Source organism: Varanus komodoensis, unplaced genomic scaffold (assembly GCF_004798865.1).
Source record: "Varanus komodoensis strain SLA01 unplaced genomic scaffold, ASM479886v1 scaffold115, whole genome shotgun sequence".
NCBI classification, from domain to species: Eukaryota; Metazoa; Chordata; class Lepidosauria; order Squamata; family Varanidae; genus Varanus; species Varanus komodoensis.
Window position 1 is genome coordinate 718058 of NW_025335330.1, and position 18501 is coordinate 736558.

At 51.5% G+C, this 18501-nt stretch overlaps 2 protein-coding genes across 4 annotated transcripts in view; both read right to left on the reverse strand.

Moving 5' to 3' along the window:
- The window catches only part of ACAP2 (ArfGAP with coiled-coil, ankyrin repeat and PH domains 2), a 48489-nt gene extending 48385 nt beyond the window's left edge, over positions 1–104 (reverse strand). For both annotated transcript variants that reach the window (XM_044421144.1, XM_044421145.1), the window contains exon 1: positions 3–104. In XM_044421144.1, the coding sequence (XP_044277079.1) occupies positions 3–61 (59 nt within the window). In that variant the 5' untranslated portion in view covers positions 62–104. The remainder of the gene's footprint in view (positions 1–2) is intronic.
- Positions 105–3860: 3756 nt separating this feature from the next.
- On the reverse strand, positions 3861–18247 carry PPP1R2 (protein phosphatase 1 regulatory inhibitor subunit 2). Of its 2 annotated transcripts, none has more exons than XM_044421152.1 (5): positions 18145–18247; positions 17439–17516; positions 12821–12924; positions 10973–11152; positions 3861–5629 (listed from the first exon to the last, which is right to left on the reverse strand). In XM_044421152.1, the coding sequence occupies exons 1-5, from the start codon at positions 18225–18227 to the stop codon at positions 5562–5564; spliced, it is 513 nt and encodes a 170-aa protein (XP_044277087.1). In that variant the 5' UTR covers positions 18228–18247; the 3' UTR covers positions 3861–5561. The 2 variants fall into 2 exon arrangements, with proteins under 2 accessions (XP_044277087.1, XP_044277088.1); XM_044421153.1 differs by lacking the exon at positions 3861–5629 and adding an exon at positions 10113–10303.
- Between the last annotated feature and the right edge of the window lie 254 nt (positions 18248–18501).

Below are 18501 nucleotides of genomic sequence, written 5' to 3' on the forward strand. Positions count from 1 at the left end.
ACCTGAAGCGCGGCGAGTCCTTCAGGCACTCCTCGAAGTCCAGCGCCGCTCGCACGACCATGACGCCGCCGCCCGCGACGCCGCCGCCGCCGCCGCCCTCCTTCCGGCACGGCCGACGCTCCGCGCGGGGCGGAACGAGCGAGCGAGCGGGCGGGGCGGGGCGGGGCGGGGCGGGGCCTGGCCGTCTCCGGGCAACGGCGGCGCCCCTGGCGGGCGGAGGGAGGCCTTGCCGGGCGCTCGGGAAGCGCTGCCGCTGCCCCGCCGCGGCCTGGCCCGGCTGGCCAAGCTCGGGCGCGAGGCGCGGGAGGGGGCGCGCCTGCCGAGGCCCCGCCGCCGGCCTAATCCGCCGTTCGAACGCGGGCCTGGAAGGAGCCTGGTCCGGGGAGGGCAGCCCTGCGGGTCACCCGAAGGCGCACTGGGAGGCCGCCCGTTGACAAGCAGAGCCACGCCTGAGCTGCGATAGAAACAGCGAGGCAGAAGGGGCTCCCGGGCCAACTAGTCTGACCCCGGCCCCAGCCGGCTCTGCCCGCGACACGCCTGCCACGTGCATGCCCAGCCAGTCCTTGACACCCGCACCGAGGGGCCTCAGCCGCCTCCCTGGAAGCCCCTTCCATGCCCGGGGGGTCCTAACCGTCAGGATCACCAACTGGTTATAGAACGGAAGACGGGAGGGCAGCGAGCAATGGCGACTGCTCCCGAGGGAGACGCGTCACCAGAGAAGCCGCCCAGCGTCGTTTCAGGGCCGGCGCTTTTCCAGCGCTTCCTCCCCGGCTGGTCGCACAAGGGCGCGGCGCGTCACCGTCGCGGGGAGCGCCTTCTCTGTCGCGGCCCCGTCCAGGGCGGGCCCCCTCCAGAGGATCCCCGCAGGTGGGTCTTCGCAGCATACATGCGGGTGCCCCGATAGGCCGCTCCTTTTTCAGCAGGCCTATTCATTTCGCCGCTAGCTCTTAATGTTTATTTTTCGTGTTTTAGTTATCTTGAGACTTTGTGTGATGATACAGCCTCTTGGTTTTATGATTGTAGAGCGTCTCATGGGCATATGCCTTTTGTGCAATATGCAAATCTAATAAGAGAAATGTCAATTTTTGGAGGCAGAGTAACCCTCCAAATTGCCATTGAATGTTCAGGAATGTTCAGCTTGGGAGTAGGGGACCACTCAGTTTGGGCATCTCCCAAATCTGGATAATTTGTTTCTAGATTTGGCTACACCAGGCCATGCCCCTGGCATCCCGGCAGTGCTTTGCATATACCATCAGGAATCATTTTGTCTCCTGGCTGGCCATTTTCATTCCATGTCAATCCAACTACCCAAACTTTCCTCGAGTGGCAGGATTCAGCAACCCCTTCCTGCTACAAACAGCATGACTAGCCCTGGCTGCATCCACTGCCCCTTAGGAAAGCCTTGAAATGAAAACATGCACGCTCAGTTCAAACCAAGAACTTTATTCCACATGATAAAACCAAATGCAATTCAACACACGCTTTGTGTAAGGAGAGCTGACATGGTTGAGAGCGAGCGCCTTACAATCATTTTCTGGTTATGCCAGTGGTGGCGATTTATAGGATCGGTGAAGAGAACCTGGTGGGCAGCTGCCTTCGTGGGTCAACTAGAGCTCCAAAAGGATGAGGCAGCTTCTATTTGCAGCTTCTGGGGTGGCAGCGCGCAGCTCCTCTTCTGGGCTTTATGGGTTCAGTGGGGAAAACCCGCACTGCCTGTGGGACTCAGAACTGAGTCTGCTGTCCTACCCTTGGGCTTGTGTGTGTGTGTGTGTGGGGGGGGGTGCTTCTTGCAACAACTAATTCATGCATCACCTCTCCCACAGGTCAAGGGCAACACAGAGAAGTCAACTGTGTGGCAGCTTTCATCTGCCATGTGAGGAACACCCGAAAACAGCCAGCTGATGTGGGAAAGTGCATGGCTGATTAAGGCACCACAGGATTGGCCAACAGGTGGTCTGGGGAGCAGTTCCTGGGACACCCCCCAGGAAAAATAAATCACTGGGTTTCCAGCTGCATTTAGTGGCAGATGGCACCATATTACTGTAAGGCTGAATTTGGTTTGTTTCCAGGCTAAATTTACAGAGTACCTTTTGGGCACCCTGGGGCTTCTATGGATATAGTTTGTTTTATGAAAAAAAAAATTAGGGACAGTGCACTGCAAATGACCTGCAAGCAGCGTGTTCCCTGTACATCAGTTTCCAACACATGTTGACCAAACCAGGGACAGAAACAAGCCCATGCGCACTGTGCCAGGCCAGCAGAAACAACCCAAAGCAGACAATACACGCAATCAGTTCTCATGGAATAAAATGCACATTGGTGAATTTGCACAATATGCCAACTAAGAACCTACAAAGCTTGTCTGAACCAGAGAATTTTCAGGAGACACAAAGCCAGCTCTCCTGGAAAGCTCGGCTGCTTTCACAGCATCCCCAGAACAGGCACAAGCCATTAGGTCTCACCCACATCCCAGGCAGGCAGACTCAGAAAACACTCTTCCTTCCTTGTCCACAACTCATGAATGTATGTTAACACGTGTGGTGGGATACAGTCGTTAGAAGACAATGAACTTGATGTGTTTACTTGTTTGGGAAGATAGAAAGGAGAAATTTCGCCCAGGGCTGGAGGTAACTGACCCCATCATAAAACCTCTCTATCGTCAGGGTGTTTATTCCAAAGGAAATGGCTCCTCTGTCAGGACAGCACAACAGGCGGCCACCGTGCTCCTTCGGTCTGCCCGTTTTGACCTTAGGAAAAGGGTATCCTTGGGAATTCATCCAGCCATGTTAGACTGAAAATACACAAAACAAAGCACTGAGGTTGCATTTCAGTACAGAGTCTGAAAGAGCATCAACTCCAATTGGCTCAGACAGACGGATGGACGATTCCCCAATGCTGCACGGGGTGGGGCTGGCTGTTCGGCCCCCAGTCGACCAGGCCGCACTGCAGAGGAAGGGAAGCTGCACCAGCCATTTCAACAGGAAATGACTGTGACCGCTAAATCACAGCAAAACCGAGGCAAACAAGGACTGAAGCAACTGTTGTTCAGTGTGCCCACTGGCCACCGAGAACACAGCTGCCAAGTGGGAGCCTTTACAACAGAGCGCAGCCTTCCAGAATTCAGAATATGGAGCCAATGAACTGAGGAGTTTCTGATGGCAGGGTACTATCTGCTATCTCCCCCACAAACAATTCATGACTTCTAATTTGGACATTTTATAGAGACTCGGGCTAACTAATAATTTATGGTAAGGAAGGATTTGCAACCAACTCAGCAGGGAGAAGACCATACACCATTGCAGTCTCATTTACACACTCACTGCATACATCGCCAGCACTCCCACACATCCAGTTCAGCCCCCCACAAAGCCCCAGGGGCTGCTGAAGAACCTCTAAATCTCCAGAGAAGGTAGACATAGCTCAGTCTGGCCCAAGGGGCTCCAAAGGAGACCACCGATGGCCCCAGAGAACTCTGGTCTTTCACGCTTGGTAAGATTTACTCTTTGCTTTAGACAGGCTTTCCCAGTCTGGTGTCCCCCAAAACATCGGACTCCCCCACCACCATGCCCAGCGAGCAAGGTTACCAGGCGGAGGAAGGCTGCTCTGGTCTCAAATGCTGGGCCATGACAGACCAGCTGGTCACCAGGGCACACAAGCGAGCCCCAGGCAAGGCAGAGGCACAGGAACTTGCTTCTCCTGGAGCTCGAGTGTGCATGGTGCCCCTCCTGTCAAGAGGAGGCAGGCCCCGGAAACAGGTTTCTGCAGATGACGGCCAATCACAGGGAACAAGACCAGGGGCAGGACAGGCCAAAACGCCTCCACAGCAAGGGAAGGGATTCACAAATCGGAGGGAGTCAGCCTCGTATTTTCCTCATTTATTTAGTGCCAGTGATTGAAGTGCAGTACAGAACAGAAAGGCACCCCTGCCCAGCCGGCTAACAGCCGAAGGAGGCTCAACAAGGTGTTTTGGGGAGAGCTCGCCAATACTGAAAGCCAGGGCAATTGTGCCTTCCCGGGATTGTGGCAGGTTACCAGAATAAAGCCTCGTCAACAATTCACCAGAGCCTCTAATGGGAACGAACACCGTCTTCTCCTTCACCCAAACATCACTGATGCAAAGCGAACAAGCACATGCAAGTCCAGGAAATGGGGCAGCAGCGCTGAGGTGGCAAAGGTGGTGTGTGAGGCAGCCCAATGCGGACACTTTTGCAGAAAAGATCAGTTTTGTTGCACTGTTTTATCGACACTCAGCAACTAGATATTTGACCCTCCATGTTTAAGCTACGAACATGTTCGAAGAAAGCCCCCAAGTTCACTTTAACTGTAAAATAGCGCATTGTGTTATTCAGACACTCACAATGAACAAGAAGTCAACTTAAAAAGAGCCAAAAAGTATATGGAGTGTGTCAACTTACCAATTTAAGTCAAAATTAAGAAATAAAGAGCCAGGCAGTCAGTCTGTTTAACCAGAGTGAGAACTAAGCAGCCTGCCGCATCTGTCAACCGGGGCCGATGCCTGGGCCTTCCAGCACGCACGCCCCCCTAAATGTCACCCACCCACAGCTATTCACAGGCTACCTTTTGCTCCTCCCACAGGCTATGTGGTTGCACAGCCCCCGGGCTACCCTAGCTGCTGCCCCCGCCCCCCCCCCCATAGAGAAGAGGCCCGCAGGAGAGAAGCAGACAAATATTTGAGTCTAGCAGCAGCCGCCACCGCCGCCCTCTTCCAGGAAGGATTTTCAAAGCTGGCTTCCCTCTTGGCAGTGCTCGAGAAGGTGGACGGGTGGCAGTAAGAAAGCATGTCCTGGGCAAGAGTGGTGCTCAGCTGATGGGAAGCGAGCCACAAAAACGACATCCTGAGGCCGAGGCCACCAAGAGCAGAGCAGGCGTGACCAGGCGGCACGGCACACCGAGGCTCATCGCTTCTCAAGTACAGCAGCCCAGAACACCCAGTCGCAGCTGGAAGGCTCAGGGAAACTGTCGGAGGGCGGGAAATCTGCCTTCTCGTTTTTGACAGCTGAACAGAGAACAACTGTGTCGCACAGACCAGCTAAGTTAATAATGGCAGAAAAGAGAGCTACAAGAGGAAATCTACTCAATGAACAAATCCCTTTTTCAAAAGATCCTGCTGATTACCAATACTTCAGAGCATCGTTTCCCAGCTGTACAGTTTGGCAGACCAGCACCATGTCTTTCTGTGCAGTGTATGGCCATGGACGTCCCCAAGAGTGGTGCCAAACGTAACTGAAAGCAAAGTGACTAGATGTTTTGCAAGCTTCAGAACCAGAAAGGAGCGCAACATGGCTGTGCCAAGGCAAGGCAACCAGCACCACAATGCACCGTGTTGTTCTGTGGGTCATGAATGAAGCCGTCTTCTGTGATTAGCAGGCACAAGAACAAGTCAGCTCAGTAATTTTGTCCACCGCCTAACAGCAAAGCCTCAACAGTAACCACTATTCTTGGCAAAACAGAAGTGAGAGCTGGCTGGCTCCACCACAGTACCTGAGCCACAACTGCAGAAGTGTGATGCAATGAATACAAAGTTATGGCTTTAGGAGAAGTTAGAGTCCTGAGCAGACTTCTTCTAGGCCGTGTGCAATGTTCTCAAGCGGGTCACTAGGAGCGGGTACTGCGGAAAAGAGAAAAGAGCAGATGTGGGTTTCTCAGAGAATACAGCGTTCATTGCGAGGCGGCATCACATCTAGTAGGCAGACATCAGCCACCCCTGAAGCACAGCCGGAGTCTCACGCCCTGCATGCCTCTTTTAAAAAATGAAACACAACGCACACACTGGAAGTTCTGTTAGTGTAGGGAAAACCCAACACTGCATCTCAAATTCTTCTCACACAATACCTGCCACACAGATCCTTGCTGCAGAAACCAAGACCCCAGCTAACCATGTGCCAATTCTGGAAAGCAGGTGGAACTGCCACTTGGCCCATCCGAATGCTCCAGGCAGTCTTATGAGTCAATCCGCAAGGGCCCTTGGTCCCCTCACACACCAGTGTTCAGCACTTTGGGCCTTGTGAGCCATCTGTGTACCGTTTATTTCATTTCTATACCACCCTGTAACCAAAGTTTTCTGGGCAGGATACAACAATACATAAAAACAAAACAATAAAATACAAATATCATAAAAACAAAGCATGGTCATACATTTAAAACAGAAAATTATACAGTCAAGCTGACCTACAAAAGGAAAAATCAGATCACCTGGAATGGACGCTCTCCCCCTGGAGAGCAGAGGGCATCTTCGGAAGTGTCAGCATAAAGGGCCACCCTAGCCTGACACTGAAAAGTTGACGCATTTGGCGCCAGGTGGGCCTCCCTGGGAAGGCTGTTCCACAGATGGAGGGGCCACAGGTTCACAAACGAATTTGAGGAAGATCAAAGGGAGTTCGGCAGGATCAACACTGGGCCTCCAGCATCAGACACAAGCACATAACAGAGGCAGACCATCTACCTTAGAGAAGGGTGAGGAAGATGTCCCAGGAGACAGAAATACGCATTTTCCCATTAAAAACCCATCCGGTAAACAGGAGGAGGCTTAACGCTAAGGGGGGACGGGGAAGCACCCCCCGTCAGCTGAGCAACCCCAAATGGTCCAGACTCTGTGGGGAAAGGGGCACATGCAGAGGTGGGTGCCAAATGGATGTGATCCACCTTTACCTGGAAAGGCAAAGCAGAGGCTGTTGCATCTTTTGGGGGATGAACAGAAAGAGGATTGGGAAATTATACGTGACTGCCTAATCAAGACAGAGGCAGCCTCTAGGTTACAAAAGAGTTCCGTTCTGAAAAAATGGAATTTCATTTTTAAAGTCAAATCTGTAAGTAAGATCACATATAGTCAGCCTGCCAGTTTGCAGAGGTTAGGGACCCCCATGAAAGTGGAAAAATGCAAATATTTCAAGCCCCCACCCAACCTCACCAGCGCCTCATCTTTGGAGCAAGGAAATGCAGGAGATTTCCCCCTCCAGACGGGCAGGGCAGGGCAGGGCAGGGCGGCCCACTTTGCACAGCCGTCCCTCCCTCTCCACCCTTTCACTTCCTCTCTCTCTATGGTGATGAAGATTTTCTGGATTAATTTTTTAAAAATTAGCAGGCTTCATAACAGTTTGGGTTTGGGTTAGGGAGTTCATAACTCAGATGTTCATAACTCAGGGACTGCCTGCATTTACTGTATCCGGATCATCTTTCCCTGAGCCCGACACACCCAACCCAACCCAACCCAGCCCCCACCCCCCGCCTGGGCTCTGAGGAAGATCTACTCAAACTTGGAACCAAGAGTTTGGGGTGGTTACAAGTCTGCATTGCCCTTTTCCATCACCCTCCAATTTGGGCTTAAGATGGAGTGTCCCATCCAGCAGAAATGGGTAGGCACTCGCACGCTCCCTCTTGCCCACGGCTAGCCAAGGTCTATAAACCCTGGGTAGCCGTATCTTTGCAGAAATTTCTGTGTGAGAATTACAGAAAGATCAGAAAGGTTGCCTTTGCGCTGTAAGCCAAACCAAGCAGCTGGTCCAGTTTACAGCAAATGCATGCCAAGACATTCTCAGGCCCCTGCTGGGAAGCTTCATGAGGCCATGATGCAATTCCCACCTGGATTAACTACTGTGAACTGCCAAAAGAGAGGTTCATCTATTCTGTGGTAGAGAAATGTAATAATTTATCCCGATTATTCCGAATGTTCAAGTAAAACTGGACAAATACAAATACAAATACTGGACAAGGAGCAGTGTAAAACTTCTGGGAAATCGGGAAAACAAACAGGCAGGTGTTAGTGGACTCTTCATGCTGAGGATCAGGCATGAGACTGCACAGCCCCCCAGGAAGGCTCTCAAGTCACCAGGTGAGGCTGATCATGAGACAAAGCCAGGGAAGAAATGGGCTGGGCACCCCCCCCCCCCCCCCCCCCGCTGAAGCAGCAGCTGGAAGCAGAGCCCTCCCCTGGTACCAGCACATGAAGAGGGAGGAGCAGAAACGGGACGGCGCTTGCCTCTGGGCAGGTCCCAACACTGCTCACAGAGCCCCTTCCTTCTGCTGGAGACGACGGTGTTTACCGATGGTCATTACAGCCTTGCAGTTCAAGCGCCCTTGAAGTCCCCCGGCAGAAGGATGGGCTCACAAATATACGAGGTAATGAGTCGCAGTGCTACAATACCGAGACACCCCCAGAGCCGTGCCAGGGCCTCTCCTGCCAGGGAGAAGTGAAAACACCCACAGCATCAACACGCGCAGAGGCAGCTGGCTGGGCGGAGACGGGCTCCTCGCCTGCTGTGACTGCAGCCCGGCTCATCTCTCTTTTAAGCCATCTCACCCCAGCCCACACTCTCACTGACGGAGGCTCTCTCCCGCAAGCGCCATGTGCCCGAGACCCAATCCCGACTTCTGCAGAAGTTCCTTGCCCAGAGCGACAACCCTAAAGCCCCATGCGGCAACGTTACTGCCGAGCGAGCACGCAGTGGATCGGGCGAGGGCCAGGTCCCGCTTCGCCGACGTCCTCCGACTCTCAGGCTAACGGACGGACCACCAACCCAAGGCTGGCTGAGGAGGAGCGCAGCTCCAGGGCATGCGTCTCCCCCACAAGCCCGGCTATGGGGATGCGTAACCAGCACGGCAGGGCTGCGTGCGGCACACTCTGCCCCAAGCCTCGACACACTGCGCGACCAACCTAAGGCTACTTCGAACCTGTTCGCACATTCTAAACCACACCGTCACGCCTGCAAAAGTTCACCCATGGAAATGTTTAAGGTGCTCAGCACTAAAGCTGGAAGTAATAGTGAATGAAGTAGGTAGCTCAATCATTATAGGAAGGCTGGGGCAAAGAGAAGGGCATCTGCCTAAAACCTCACACGCTCTGCACCTCCCAAACACAAGAAGGGGGAGCATTCCATGGGGGGGGGGGCGACCTATGAAGGCGGCCTGCACCCAGGCGGCCGTCCGGCAACACTCTGCGGGTCTCAGTGCAACCAGCAAGGCTTCCCCTAACGGTCTCTGTTTCTGCCCAGGTCTGTGCAAGGGAGGTGATCGCCGGCAACACCCCAGTTGCTTCGGGCGCAACACGCCGACGGTCCAACCCTGACCTGCCTCAGCCCCGATGGGAAGCCAGCGCAGCTGCTTCTGTGCCACTGCTGCGCACGCTCGGCCAGGTGCGCCACTGCTGCCTTAGTTGCAACTTCTGGACCAGGCACAAGAGCGGCCCCAGAGAAAGTGCTCTCCAGGAATTTGCCAGCTCATCCCTGCCCAAAAGGGGTGTTCCTGGCTGACATACCAACTGTCGCTTATTGCAGGGATTCCTCACCACAGAAACTATCTGAGCTTCTACGGACAGTGAATTCAGGAGTGTCCCCAGACGACATAGCTGTGCTCTCTGAGGGAGGGCAACCCTCTAGAACAGGCCGACTCCTCAGTTCCTATCCCTGTGAATCATCTGCCCGCAGATCCTGTCATGTCAGAGTTCAGCCTGTCTGCTGGTGCCTCAATCCATCCAGGCACCTGTCCAAAACATGCACAGCCTCTCCTGATTCAGGTGGCAAAGAGAAATAGGTGGACACTGTAAGTACGTTGTGACGGTTCACCAAAGATCTCCTGGTGACGATACCAAGCTGATTCACATAGATGTTAAACAGCACTGGGGACAGGATGGTGCCCGGCAGCACTTCACAGCACAAGTGGAAGGGTGCTGAGGCATGGTCCTTCAAGACCGTGGGGAAACGTCCCTATAAGCAGGAATGCAATCACGATAAACAAGCCCCCAACTCGGAAATTTTCCAAAAGATTATCATGGTCAGCAGTATCAAAAGCAACCAAAACATCAAGCTGTTCCACAAGAATAGACTCATTTCATAGCCTCCTTTAGTGTCACAATGACTATTTCAGCCAAGTTTTCCAGTTCCAATTTTGATCAATGAGAACTCTGCTTCTAGCTTCATATGCAAACACATCTACATTCAAGTTGTATCTGGGGGAAAAGCAAAGGCAGCTTCTTGCCCAGTGAAAACTCGAGGATTCAGGCACCAGTGGCACCAAGACATTTTTGTGAATGAAATCACTGGATTGGCAACACTGTGGAAGCCATTTTTTTTTTAGTTCATTGAAATGGCAGGAGCTGGTGACTGTCAAAGAGAAGTGCTCAATTTATTCAAGTGAAGAACACACCAGTGAAGGAATGGGAAGGGCTTGGAGGAGAAAGCTCTTTCCCTCTCCAAAGGAAAGGCACAGGGAGGCACATCAAACTTAAGAACCAAACAGATTCAACGGAAGCTGATGCAGAAGGACACACTCTGCCTGCGGGATGCTGCATCTGGAATGCAAATACAAATGCAAATGGTTGGTTCAGGAAACACACCAGCCAATGCCCAGTGGGCCAGCTGCTGCTCAGACCACAGAATGGTAGGAGTCGGAGGGCCAAAGGCCATCGGGTCCAACCCCCTGCTATTGCAGGACACTGAAGTGCACTGTCCCATTCAGATGGCTGTCCAGACAGTTTTCGAAGAACCAGATACACAAGTCACAGGTCCCTGCCTGGAGACCACAGAACTGCACAAACCTCAGCAGGTTTGTCTTCCAGCAAACAGGGCAGGGGAAATGCAGGAATGGCCACACACTGTCCATTTTCATCTCTACTGGTCCTGCCACTTCCTCAGAGTATATCCCCACAGAAGGGACACGCCTGCTCAGCACGAGACAGAGTTGCCCAGCGAGCTGACTCGAAGCAAATCCCGGGCAGGGGACAGCCAAGCAGGCCAGACTGTTCCTGGAATGGGGAAGCCAAGCGCACCACCCACACCGCACAGAACCCAGACATGTGTCTGTCCAGGAGCCTCTCTGGGTTTTTCTCAGGGACACGGATATTTCCAAACCTGCAAAATACACACCACCTTGTAGCTCATGGCTTCAAGCAGCAGATGCAAGCACAGAGCTATCTCTGCATGGGGAACAACTGTGTGCTCTTTGAGAGTGAAGTGCTCACCAGGAGCTGGATTCATTTGTCTTGAGCCTGCTGTGTCCCGCATCTCTTCATCATCATCGTCATCATCTTCAGCAGCTGCATCACCCCGTAGCTCCTTTGCAATCAGTTGTCTGGCAAGCTTAATGTTCTGGGCTTCATTGTAATGCATCTTTCTCTTCATTTCAAACTGCCTTTTTTTCTCTGCAAACAGCCACAAAAGAATTAATACATACAGTCACCAGTCATTGATTTCCAGATGTTAAATGGCTTTTCACTTTGGTCAATTTTACATCTCCCACTCAAGATATGACGGCTCAAAGGTGAGCAGGTCAGGACCAGCCCTGCCAGGGACGCAAAGAGAACTGCGAGACAGATGGGCTGCGATCCAGCACAGCAAGGCTCTTTCGGCGAAATTGCTCCTCACGGGAGATTTGGCAAAAAGATCAGCCACCATCTGCACGTGGCATCACCGAAGAACTCACAGGTGAGAATTAGAGACCACTTTGCAGATGGCGTATACCTGGATGTAGCCTGTCTGTTCCCAAGATTATGGGAGCAGGGGAGGTGATGAAAGGGAGAGGTTTTGTTGAATTTTCTTAGACTCAACCCAAAGGCCAGCTCCAGCACTTGCAACACTTCAGAAGGGAGTTCCGCTGCAAGTCGTCTGTAGCACGACTCGGATCCCTATTTGGGGACAGCCAGTTGTATACAGGAAGCCAAATTCACACTTACCTGCTTGTGCTGCCGGAATCACACAAATGTCTATTTTACCAAGGACACAGAGCCTGGAAAAGCAGTGACTGTTTCCAGGTTCAAAAAGTCACAAGGAAGCAGCAAGCAGAGCCTGACCGGCATGTGCGGGATTCCAAGCGCAGACGCATTCATTTTCAGTCAGATATAGGTGTACAGAAAGGAGCTTAAAGGGCAGTACAAAATGCCAAGGCTACTGTTCCCCATGGCCACAGAATCTCAGTAGAGCCGAAAGGGGCCAAAAGGCCACCAGGTTTAACTCCCTGCCCAGTGCAGGATCCCCCGCTAAACCATCCCTCTCGGATGCCGGTCCATCTCTCCACCAGCAGCCTCTGCTCCGCCAGCCAGGGAGCGGCCATGGTCACCGCTTTCAAACTTGCCTACGCCATCAGCTGCAAACATGTAACAAGGCAGCTTGCAAGTCACACTGGCGTGCTTCCTCTTTCCTCTGGCTGATCTGCAACATTAGATAGCCAATGGCACAGCCCGCAAGAGTTTTAATCTGGAACTTAACTGAAATATTGGGTGGGGAATATTAAAGCAAAAACACACTCCTAGTACAAGTTGTAATGGCCAGTCCAAAAACATCAGTTAGTGGCTACTTATTAATCTAACTGAATGTCATCTAGAACTGGTATCATGTAAAATGTAGTTACAGGTTTAGATGAAACAATTGCTATTGTTGATTCCTTGCAGAACTTCTTGCACCTGGTTTTATGAGCACTTTGGATGTATGGTCCCTTGGTAACTTTTTCTTTTAATGCTTTTGTTCTTCTGTTTCTTATTATTTACAAAGAATAAAAAATACTATAAAAATTGGTTGGGGCAAGGAGAGGCATCTTCATTTGTGCCAAAGGATAGAGCCAACACTGAAATTGTACTTTTCATCCTTCTCAATTAAACTAATGCAGTCATACTGGTTAGCCGCCCTGGCCATTTTTTGCTTCATTTTACTAATTATCACAAACCCGAATTCCACCCTTGCAGAAACAACCACAGGGCTTTGGGGAACATGAAGAATGGGAACTGCTGTAAGCCCTCTGCACTCCTCCAGAGCTCCACCCTCATGACCCAGCCATTGCTTCACCCTGGCTGCCACAAGAGCAAAGCCAGACGTACCAAGTTCTTCGGCCGACAGCTCCATATCGTCATCGTCTTCGTCACTGCTCTCCTCCTGCTCAGCTAGGGCCCTCGGCCCCTTGCCCTCAGCTGCAGCTGCTAATCTGTACAGACAAATCACCAGAACAGGTAAGAACACACACAAGAAAAAAGGCAGGTACCTGGTGGCAGCTGCCTTTCTCTGGCTAGAGAGCAACACTCATACAGCAGCTCCTGCCCAGTGTTACAGGAGCGGAGCCGGCTGGAGCCAGGGGTCAGACTAGATGGCCTGGGAGGCTCCTTCTGACTCTCTGTTTCTATGTTATTTATAAATAAAGGAGAACCTCTGGCTTGCCAATGGACTATGTATCTTAACGTTCAGACTAAAAGTGCCGTGGTTCCCAGCCTTGTTCGTCTTTACTCTCAGGCTAGGGGGATAAAATAGGTTTCCACAGTGTTTTTGTAAAAAAAAAAAAAAAAAAGTGCCAGAACTCAGTAAGCAGTCAGCACGCAACCACACGACCGATCCCAAGCCGAGCAGAGTCCCAAGCCGAGCAGCACCCTCACAATCAGTGCCGACACACAAGCAGCCCGCAGGCACTATGTTAATGATTTTTGCCACCGATCTGCTACGCCCAACACGGCGATTCACAATCACTTGGAAAAATCCATCAAAAAAGGGTGCCGGAACACCGTTCCGGTGCGTTCTACGACAAAAAAAGTCCTGGGTTTTCAAACTTTTGCATTGCAATACATGCCTTCTTAAAGTCGCAGTGTTTGGCCTGAGATTTACAAGCTAAGTTAGCCAGTTTTGCTTAGAAGTCTGTATGAGATGAATAAACAAAGTGCACTGGAATTGGCCAAGAAAACTTATGGGCTAATTAAAAAAGAAGGAACTGCAAACTGGAGGAGCGACTGAAGCAACTGAGGCAAGGGGACGGGCCCCTGATGCCACCGACCCTGAGAATGAGGCAAGGCAGAGGCTGCCGCAGTCCACAGGGCAGAGAAGAGCAGCACAGACCTGCCACACTGCCACCAGGAGCGCTGTCAGTGCCTGGCGCCAGGGCAGGGCAGAAGTCGGAGGAGGAAGTCACAACCACTGGGCGTCACTGGCTTTTACTACAAGCCATGGATGCAGACCAGGAGAAGCACTGCGACATCCCAATTCCTTTGTACAGGCACTTACTTTTGATAGCTCTTAAAAAATTCTCTCCAGCAGGGCTGAGCAATTTGCTTTCCTAACAGGAAAGATTTCCCTGTCCAATAAACAATGCTGAAATTTGCAAGGTATTTTTTTTTAAGAACCCTTTATTTTGGCAGCTGTTAAAAGTGCCTCCAAAGAGGCAGTGGGGTGTCACTCTCCCCTTCTGGAGGTGCCCTGAATCCCCACACGTGTGAAAGAGGGAGAGGGTCTCAAACAGTGTCAAGGCGCTACCTCAGAGCACGCTGCTGGAGAGAGACACACTCACCACCTCTCTTGGGGGCAGAGTATCCACTGACACCTTGCCAACTGATAAACGTCGGGCTTATGGACATTAATCGATACGCAGCCTTGCTTTGCCAAAGTACATGGATGCTGCCTCCTGCATTCTGGCAGTGGGGCTCACCATGACATTCATCATGCAAGGCTCCACATTCCAGGCAGCCAGAAGTGCATACCTGCTCACGACCAAGAAGAAAACTGAAAGTACAAATTTACCCCGCAACACAGAAAATGGGCAAGGAGCCAGCAATGATCACTCCAAAGTGCCACTTAAGCATCGATGGAGCAGCTCTCTCTGTTCTGTCCGCAGCATAGAGCTCCAGAGGGGAGAAACCAATCTGGGGTTGTGGCCAGGGCTAGGTTGAGAAGGCAAGATGGACCACAGGACCCTGAGATACAGGCTGGAGGACAAGAGGAGAACAACCTGCAGTCAACCTGATGACCTACCAGGTGCAAGTGGGACTGTTCTGTGAACGGCTTATTTGCAGGGTGGGCTGTCACGTCCTGTGAACTCATCCCATAACTGGCCACACCAGATAAAGGCTTTTAGGAGTGCATATCATCATGCTCCATCGTGTCTGCAGGGTCCTGCCGGGCAGCTTGGTTCTCTCCAGTCCCTCCAGCACATATGATTTTAAGTTAAGCCACTCAAAGGTGCACAATGTATGAATGAGGTGCTTTGGGTTTAGTTAGGGATTCCACAAATTCTGTGCTGAATAATAGCAATGGCAATCACTGCTTTCTTCTTTTAATTCAATTGTTGTGCATGTGTCTTTTTAACTTTTAATTTTAACTGCTGTTAACTGCCCAGAGAACCTCAGGTATTGAGTGGTATATAAATGAAATTAAATAAATAAATGCTTCTGCATGCTTTTAGAACAGATGCATACATTCCTTAACAAATGTCCTTTACAGAAACTTAAGCACAAATGCTTGTGTAGGTGCTTCCGCCCTCCTCCTTAAAGAAAGCTTTTGCACCGGTAACGTGCTCAAAGAATTGCATGCTCTGTTCCACTCCAGTTTTGCAAGTGTCCCCCTCTGATGCTCACCGTCCCTCTGACACCAACAGCAATGGGAGACTTGCAAAGCTGCAGCCAGCGGGCACACCCGACGTCTCCCAAAGAAACCCGGGCATTCACTGTGAAATGGAGCTTCATTTGGCAAACCAAATTTCCTGGGGCTTTGCAAGATGCTAATGGGGCACTCTCTCAAACTTGTCAGCTCCTTGTGAAAGAAATGCTTACCTGCAACCCGGGCAAGTGCAGTACAGGATGGACAGCTGGTGGATCTGGCCAGCAAGCACCCACTGTGGCCAGTACCTAGTTCAGCAATCCTCTAGTACTAACCTGCCCTTTCCAGTTTGTGCAAACTGGGTGGTCTGGATTTTAAAAAAATTAGCACTGTTATTTGTGGTAATAGTTGGTACTTAAAAAAAAAAAAAGAGGCAACCATGGGTAGCCTTTCCAAGGGACTTCCTTGTAGGCGCAACTTGTGGATGCTCCCATGGGTATACTGAAAGGCGTCTTGACAGCTGGCTTTCATGATCACAACAGAAAACAAAGGTTATAAAAAAATCAAACTGTGGCGAGCCCAAACTGCTCACAGTGGCAGTGGGGGGGAGGGATCCCTGCTCACTCCCCAAGGATAACTGTAGGACTGAGGGAGAGAACAGGGAGGGACCCTACCCTGAAGTGCCCAAGTCGGTGGTACTGCATCTTATGTGATCCAAACACACACACTAGTACTATAGCTGATAGTCAATGTCACATAAGCAGGCATCTGCTCACATAGAACAGCTCCTTTCTCCCCCGTACAAATCCATTCCGGAGGAACTCACTGGGGCAGGAGATACCTGAACTGCCAACACTGTCCGTCCTGCTACTGGATAGAAGCCACTGGATTTCACCCAATATTTATGACTGGGGCCTTCCTACTGATTCGGGAACTATCAAGAGATGCCGTCATCATACATCACCAGCGCCATCAGTTCAGACCACTGGCCTTGCGCTCCTTTTCAAGGGCTTCCACCACGGCCTGCTCAATTCCCAAATGAGATGCAGCGATACCGATGGCTCCAGCAGCAGCGCCTTTGCCCTGCGATTGCTAGTTCTTGTGTCGGGACAGCATCAGACTGTTAAGACCCAATTTGTTCTACGGAAGCTGCTTCCAAACTAGCAAGCACAGCATTAAACATTGAGAGAGCTTTCTTGCATGTGCACAAAAGAGGTAAAGCATAAAAATGTTTGTCCCTAATGTCAGCCTCAAAACCACAGGACTGAAAAACAGCGGATTCATACTGAATTTTTTTTTAAGCAGTCCAAGAAATCACAGCCCAATTTAGCTTAGCTTGTGGCCTAGAGAAATTGTGGAAAAGTGTTATTAAAGATAACACCATGAGATATACAGAGGAAAAAGCCTTCCTTAAGAAGAATCAGCAGTCTCTCTCAATCCCTGCCTTTCAAAACACTTTGGAGAAAGCCCCTCCCCAAAGGCCGAGATAACACAGCAGACTCCCTCACAGACTGGTAAAGAGAGCCAGTGTGGTGCAGTGGTTAAGAGCATGAGACTGGGACTCAGACGACCTGGGTTGTAGTCCCCGCTCAGCCATGGAGCCAACTGGGTGACTTTGGGCCAGTCACAGACTCTCAGCCCAACCTACCTCACAGGGTTGTTGTTGTGGGGATAAGATGGAGGAGGAGAGATGATGTAAGCTGCCTTGAGCCCTTTGTAGGAAAAAGGCAGGACATAAATCCAAAAATAAATAAATATAAATAAATAAAGCAGCAGCAGAGAAACAGACAGCTCTCATCATGAAGAAATGAAAGCAAGGCTCTCCAAGGACTGCTGCTTTAAAATTTATTCATAAAAAATTTGGAATTAAGGGTGAGCTGTGAGTTGGAGAACTCTAGATGACATCAAGTAGCCCAGGAAGATAAAATCAATAAGAGATCCCTATGGACCTGCGAGGTTCATAGTCAGTGAATGCTAGTCAACACTCATTGTTCTAGGAGTTCATCAACAGGGAAGCATTCTTGCCGTCATGACCTCCGAGTAGGCTTCCCACTTGCTCGGTGCGAGTCCCTGTGGGGGGAACTGAGCTGCAGAATACATACTGAGTGCATGCACACAATCGACCCTGCACCAGGACGCACTTACTTTTTAGCCAACACATCTGCGGCAGGGGCTTCGTGTGTCTCTGTGTCGCTGCCGGCATCCTCATCATCTCCCACCATGCTGCAAAGGCAAAAGAGACAAGGACCATCAAGAGCATGTGCTGTTACCAAACCCACCATTGGCGGGGGGGGGGCAAAAAAATCTTAAACTGCCACTCCTTATATCAAGTGATTCTATACATGTACATTTATCAGTAGCCTTTGTATACTACAGGTGCTAAGGCAGCACATTTAAACAATCACAAAAATACTGTGAAATCCATAGGAGCTGCAGTAACTTAAAAAAGAAAAAACCACAGCTGAACCAACATGGGTCTGCAGCAGATCAATTCTAAGGCTAATCCATCACGGGCCCCATGAGACAGGTCTTCCGTTAGCCCCCGCCCCCCCCACCCCAGCAAGCAAGCAAGCAAGCAGGCAGGCAACTGTTAAGGTCCTAATATATATTTGGGAAGATTTTCCCCTGCCCCGTTAATCCCCATTCGTAATAACCAGCATGCGAATGCTTCTCAAAATCATATCCTGCACACAGCGTCTGCTAAGTAACCAAAGCGACCCTTGTTCAGGATATCTGACATTTAGCCCTCGGGGATCACGCCGCCCCCTACTAACATCACCGGGACGGCAAGGCGCGCCTGCTCTGGGCACGCGAGCGTCCCACGTCGCACGCGCTTTTCAGGGCGCCTTACCCGTGATAGGGCGTACTCGGCTCATCGATCTTCATCAAACCGTAGTCCTTGCCTGCCGGGTGGTACGTTGCCAGGATATTCATTTCATCCCACTTCTGAGACTTCTTCCTGAAAGGGCAAAGGCGCAGGAACACGGAGACCAAGTCAGCCGCGCCGGCTCCTCCTGAAGCGGGGGAACCCACCCCGCCGCCGCGCGGGCGGCCCGGCTCTTGCTCGGCCCCACGACCGCGCCGCCGCTCCGAGGGCCGCCCTGCTGCAGCCGCGTGGACGCCGAGCGCCTCGCAAGCGCGGCCCAGAGGGGCGCTCCCGCCCAGCCCGCCGAGGGCTCTCCGCGCCGCCGCCGCCGCCGGGGGCCCC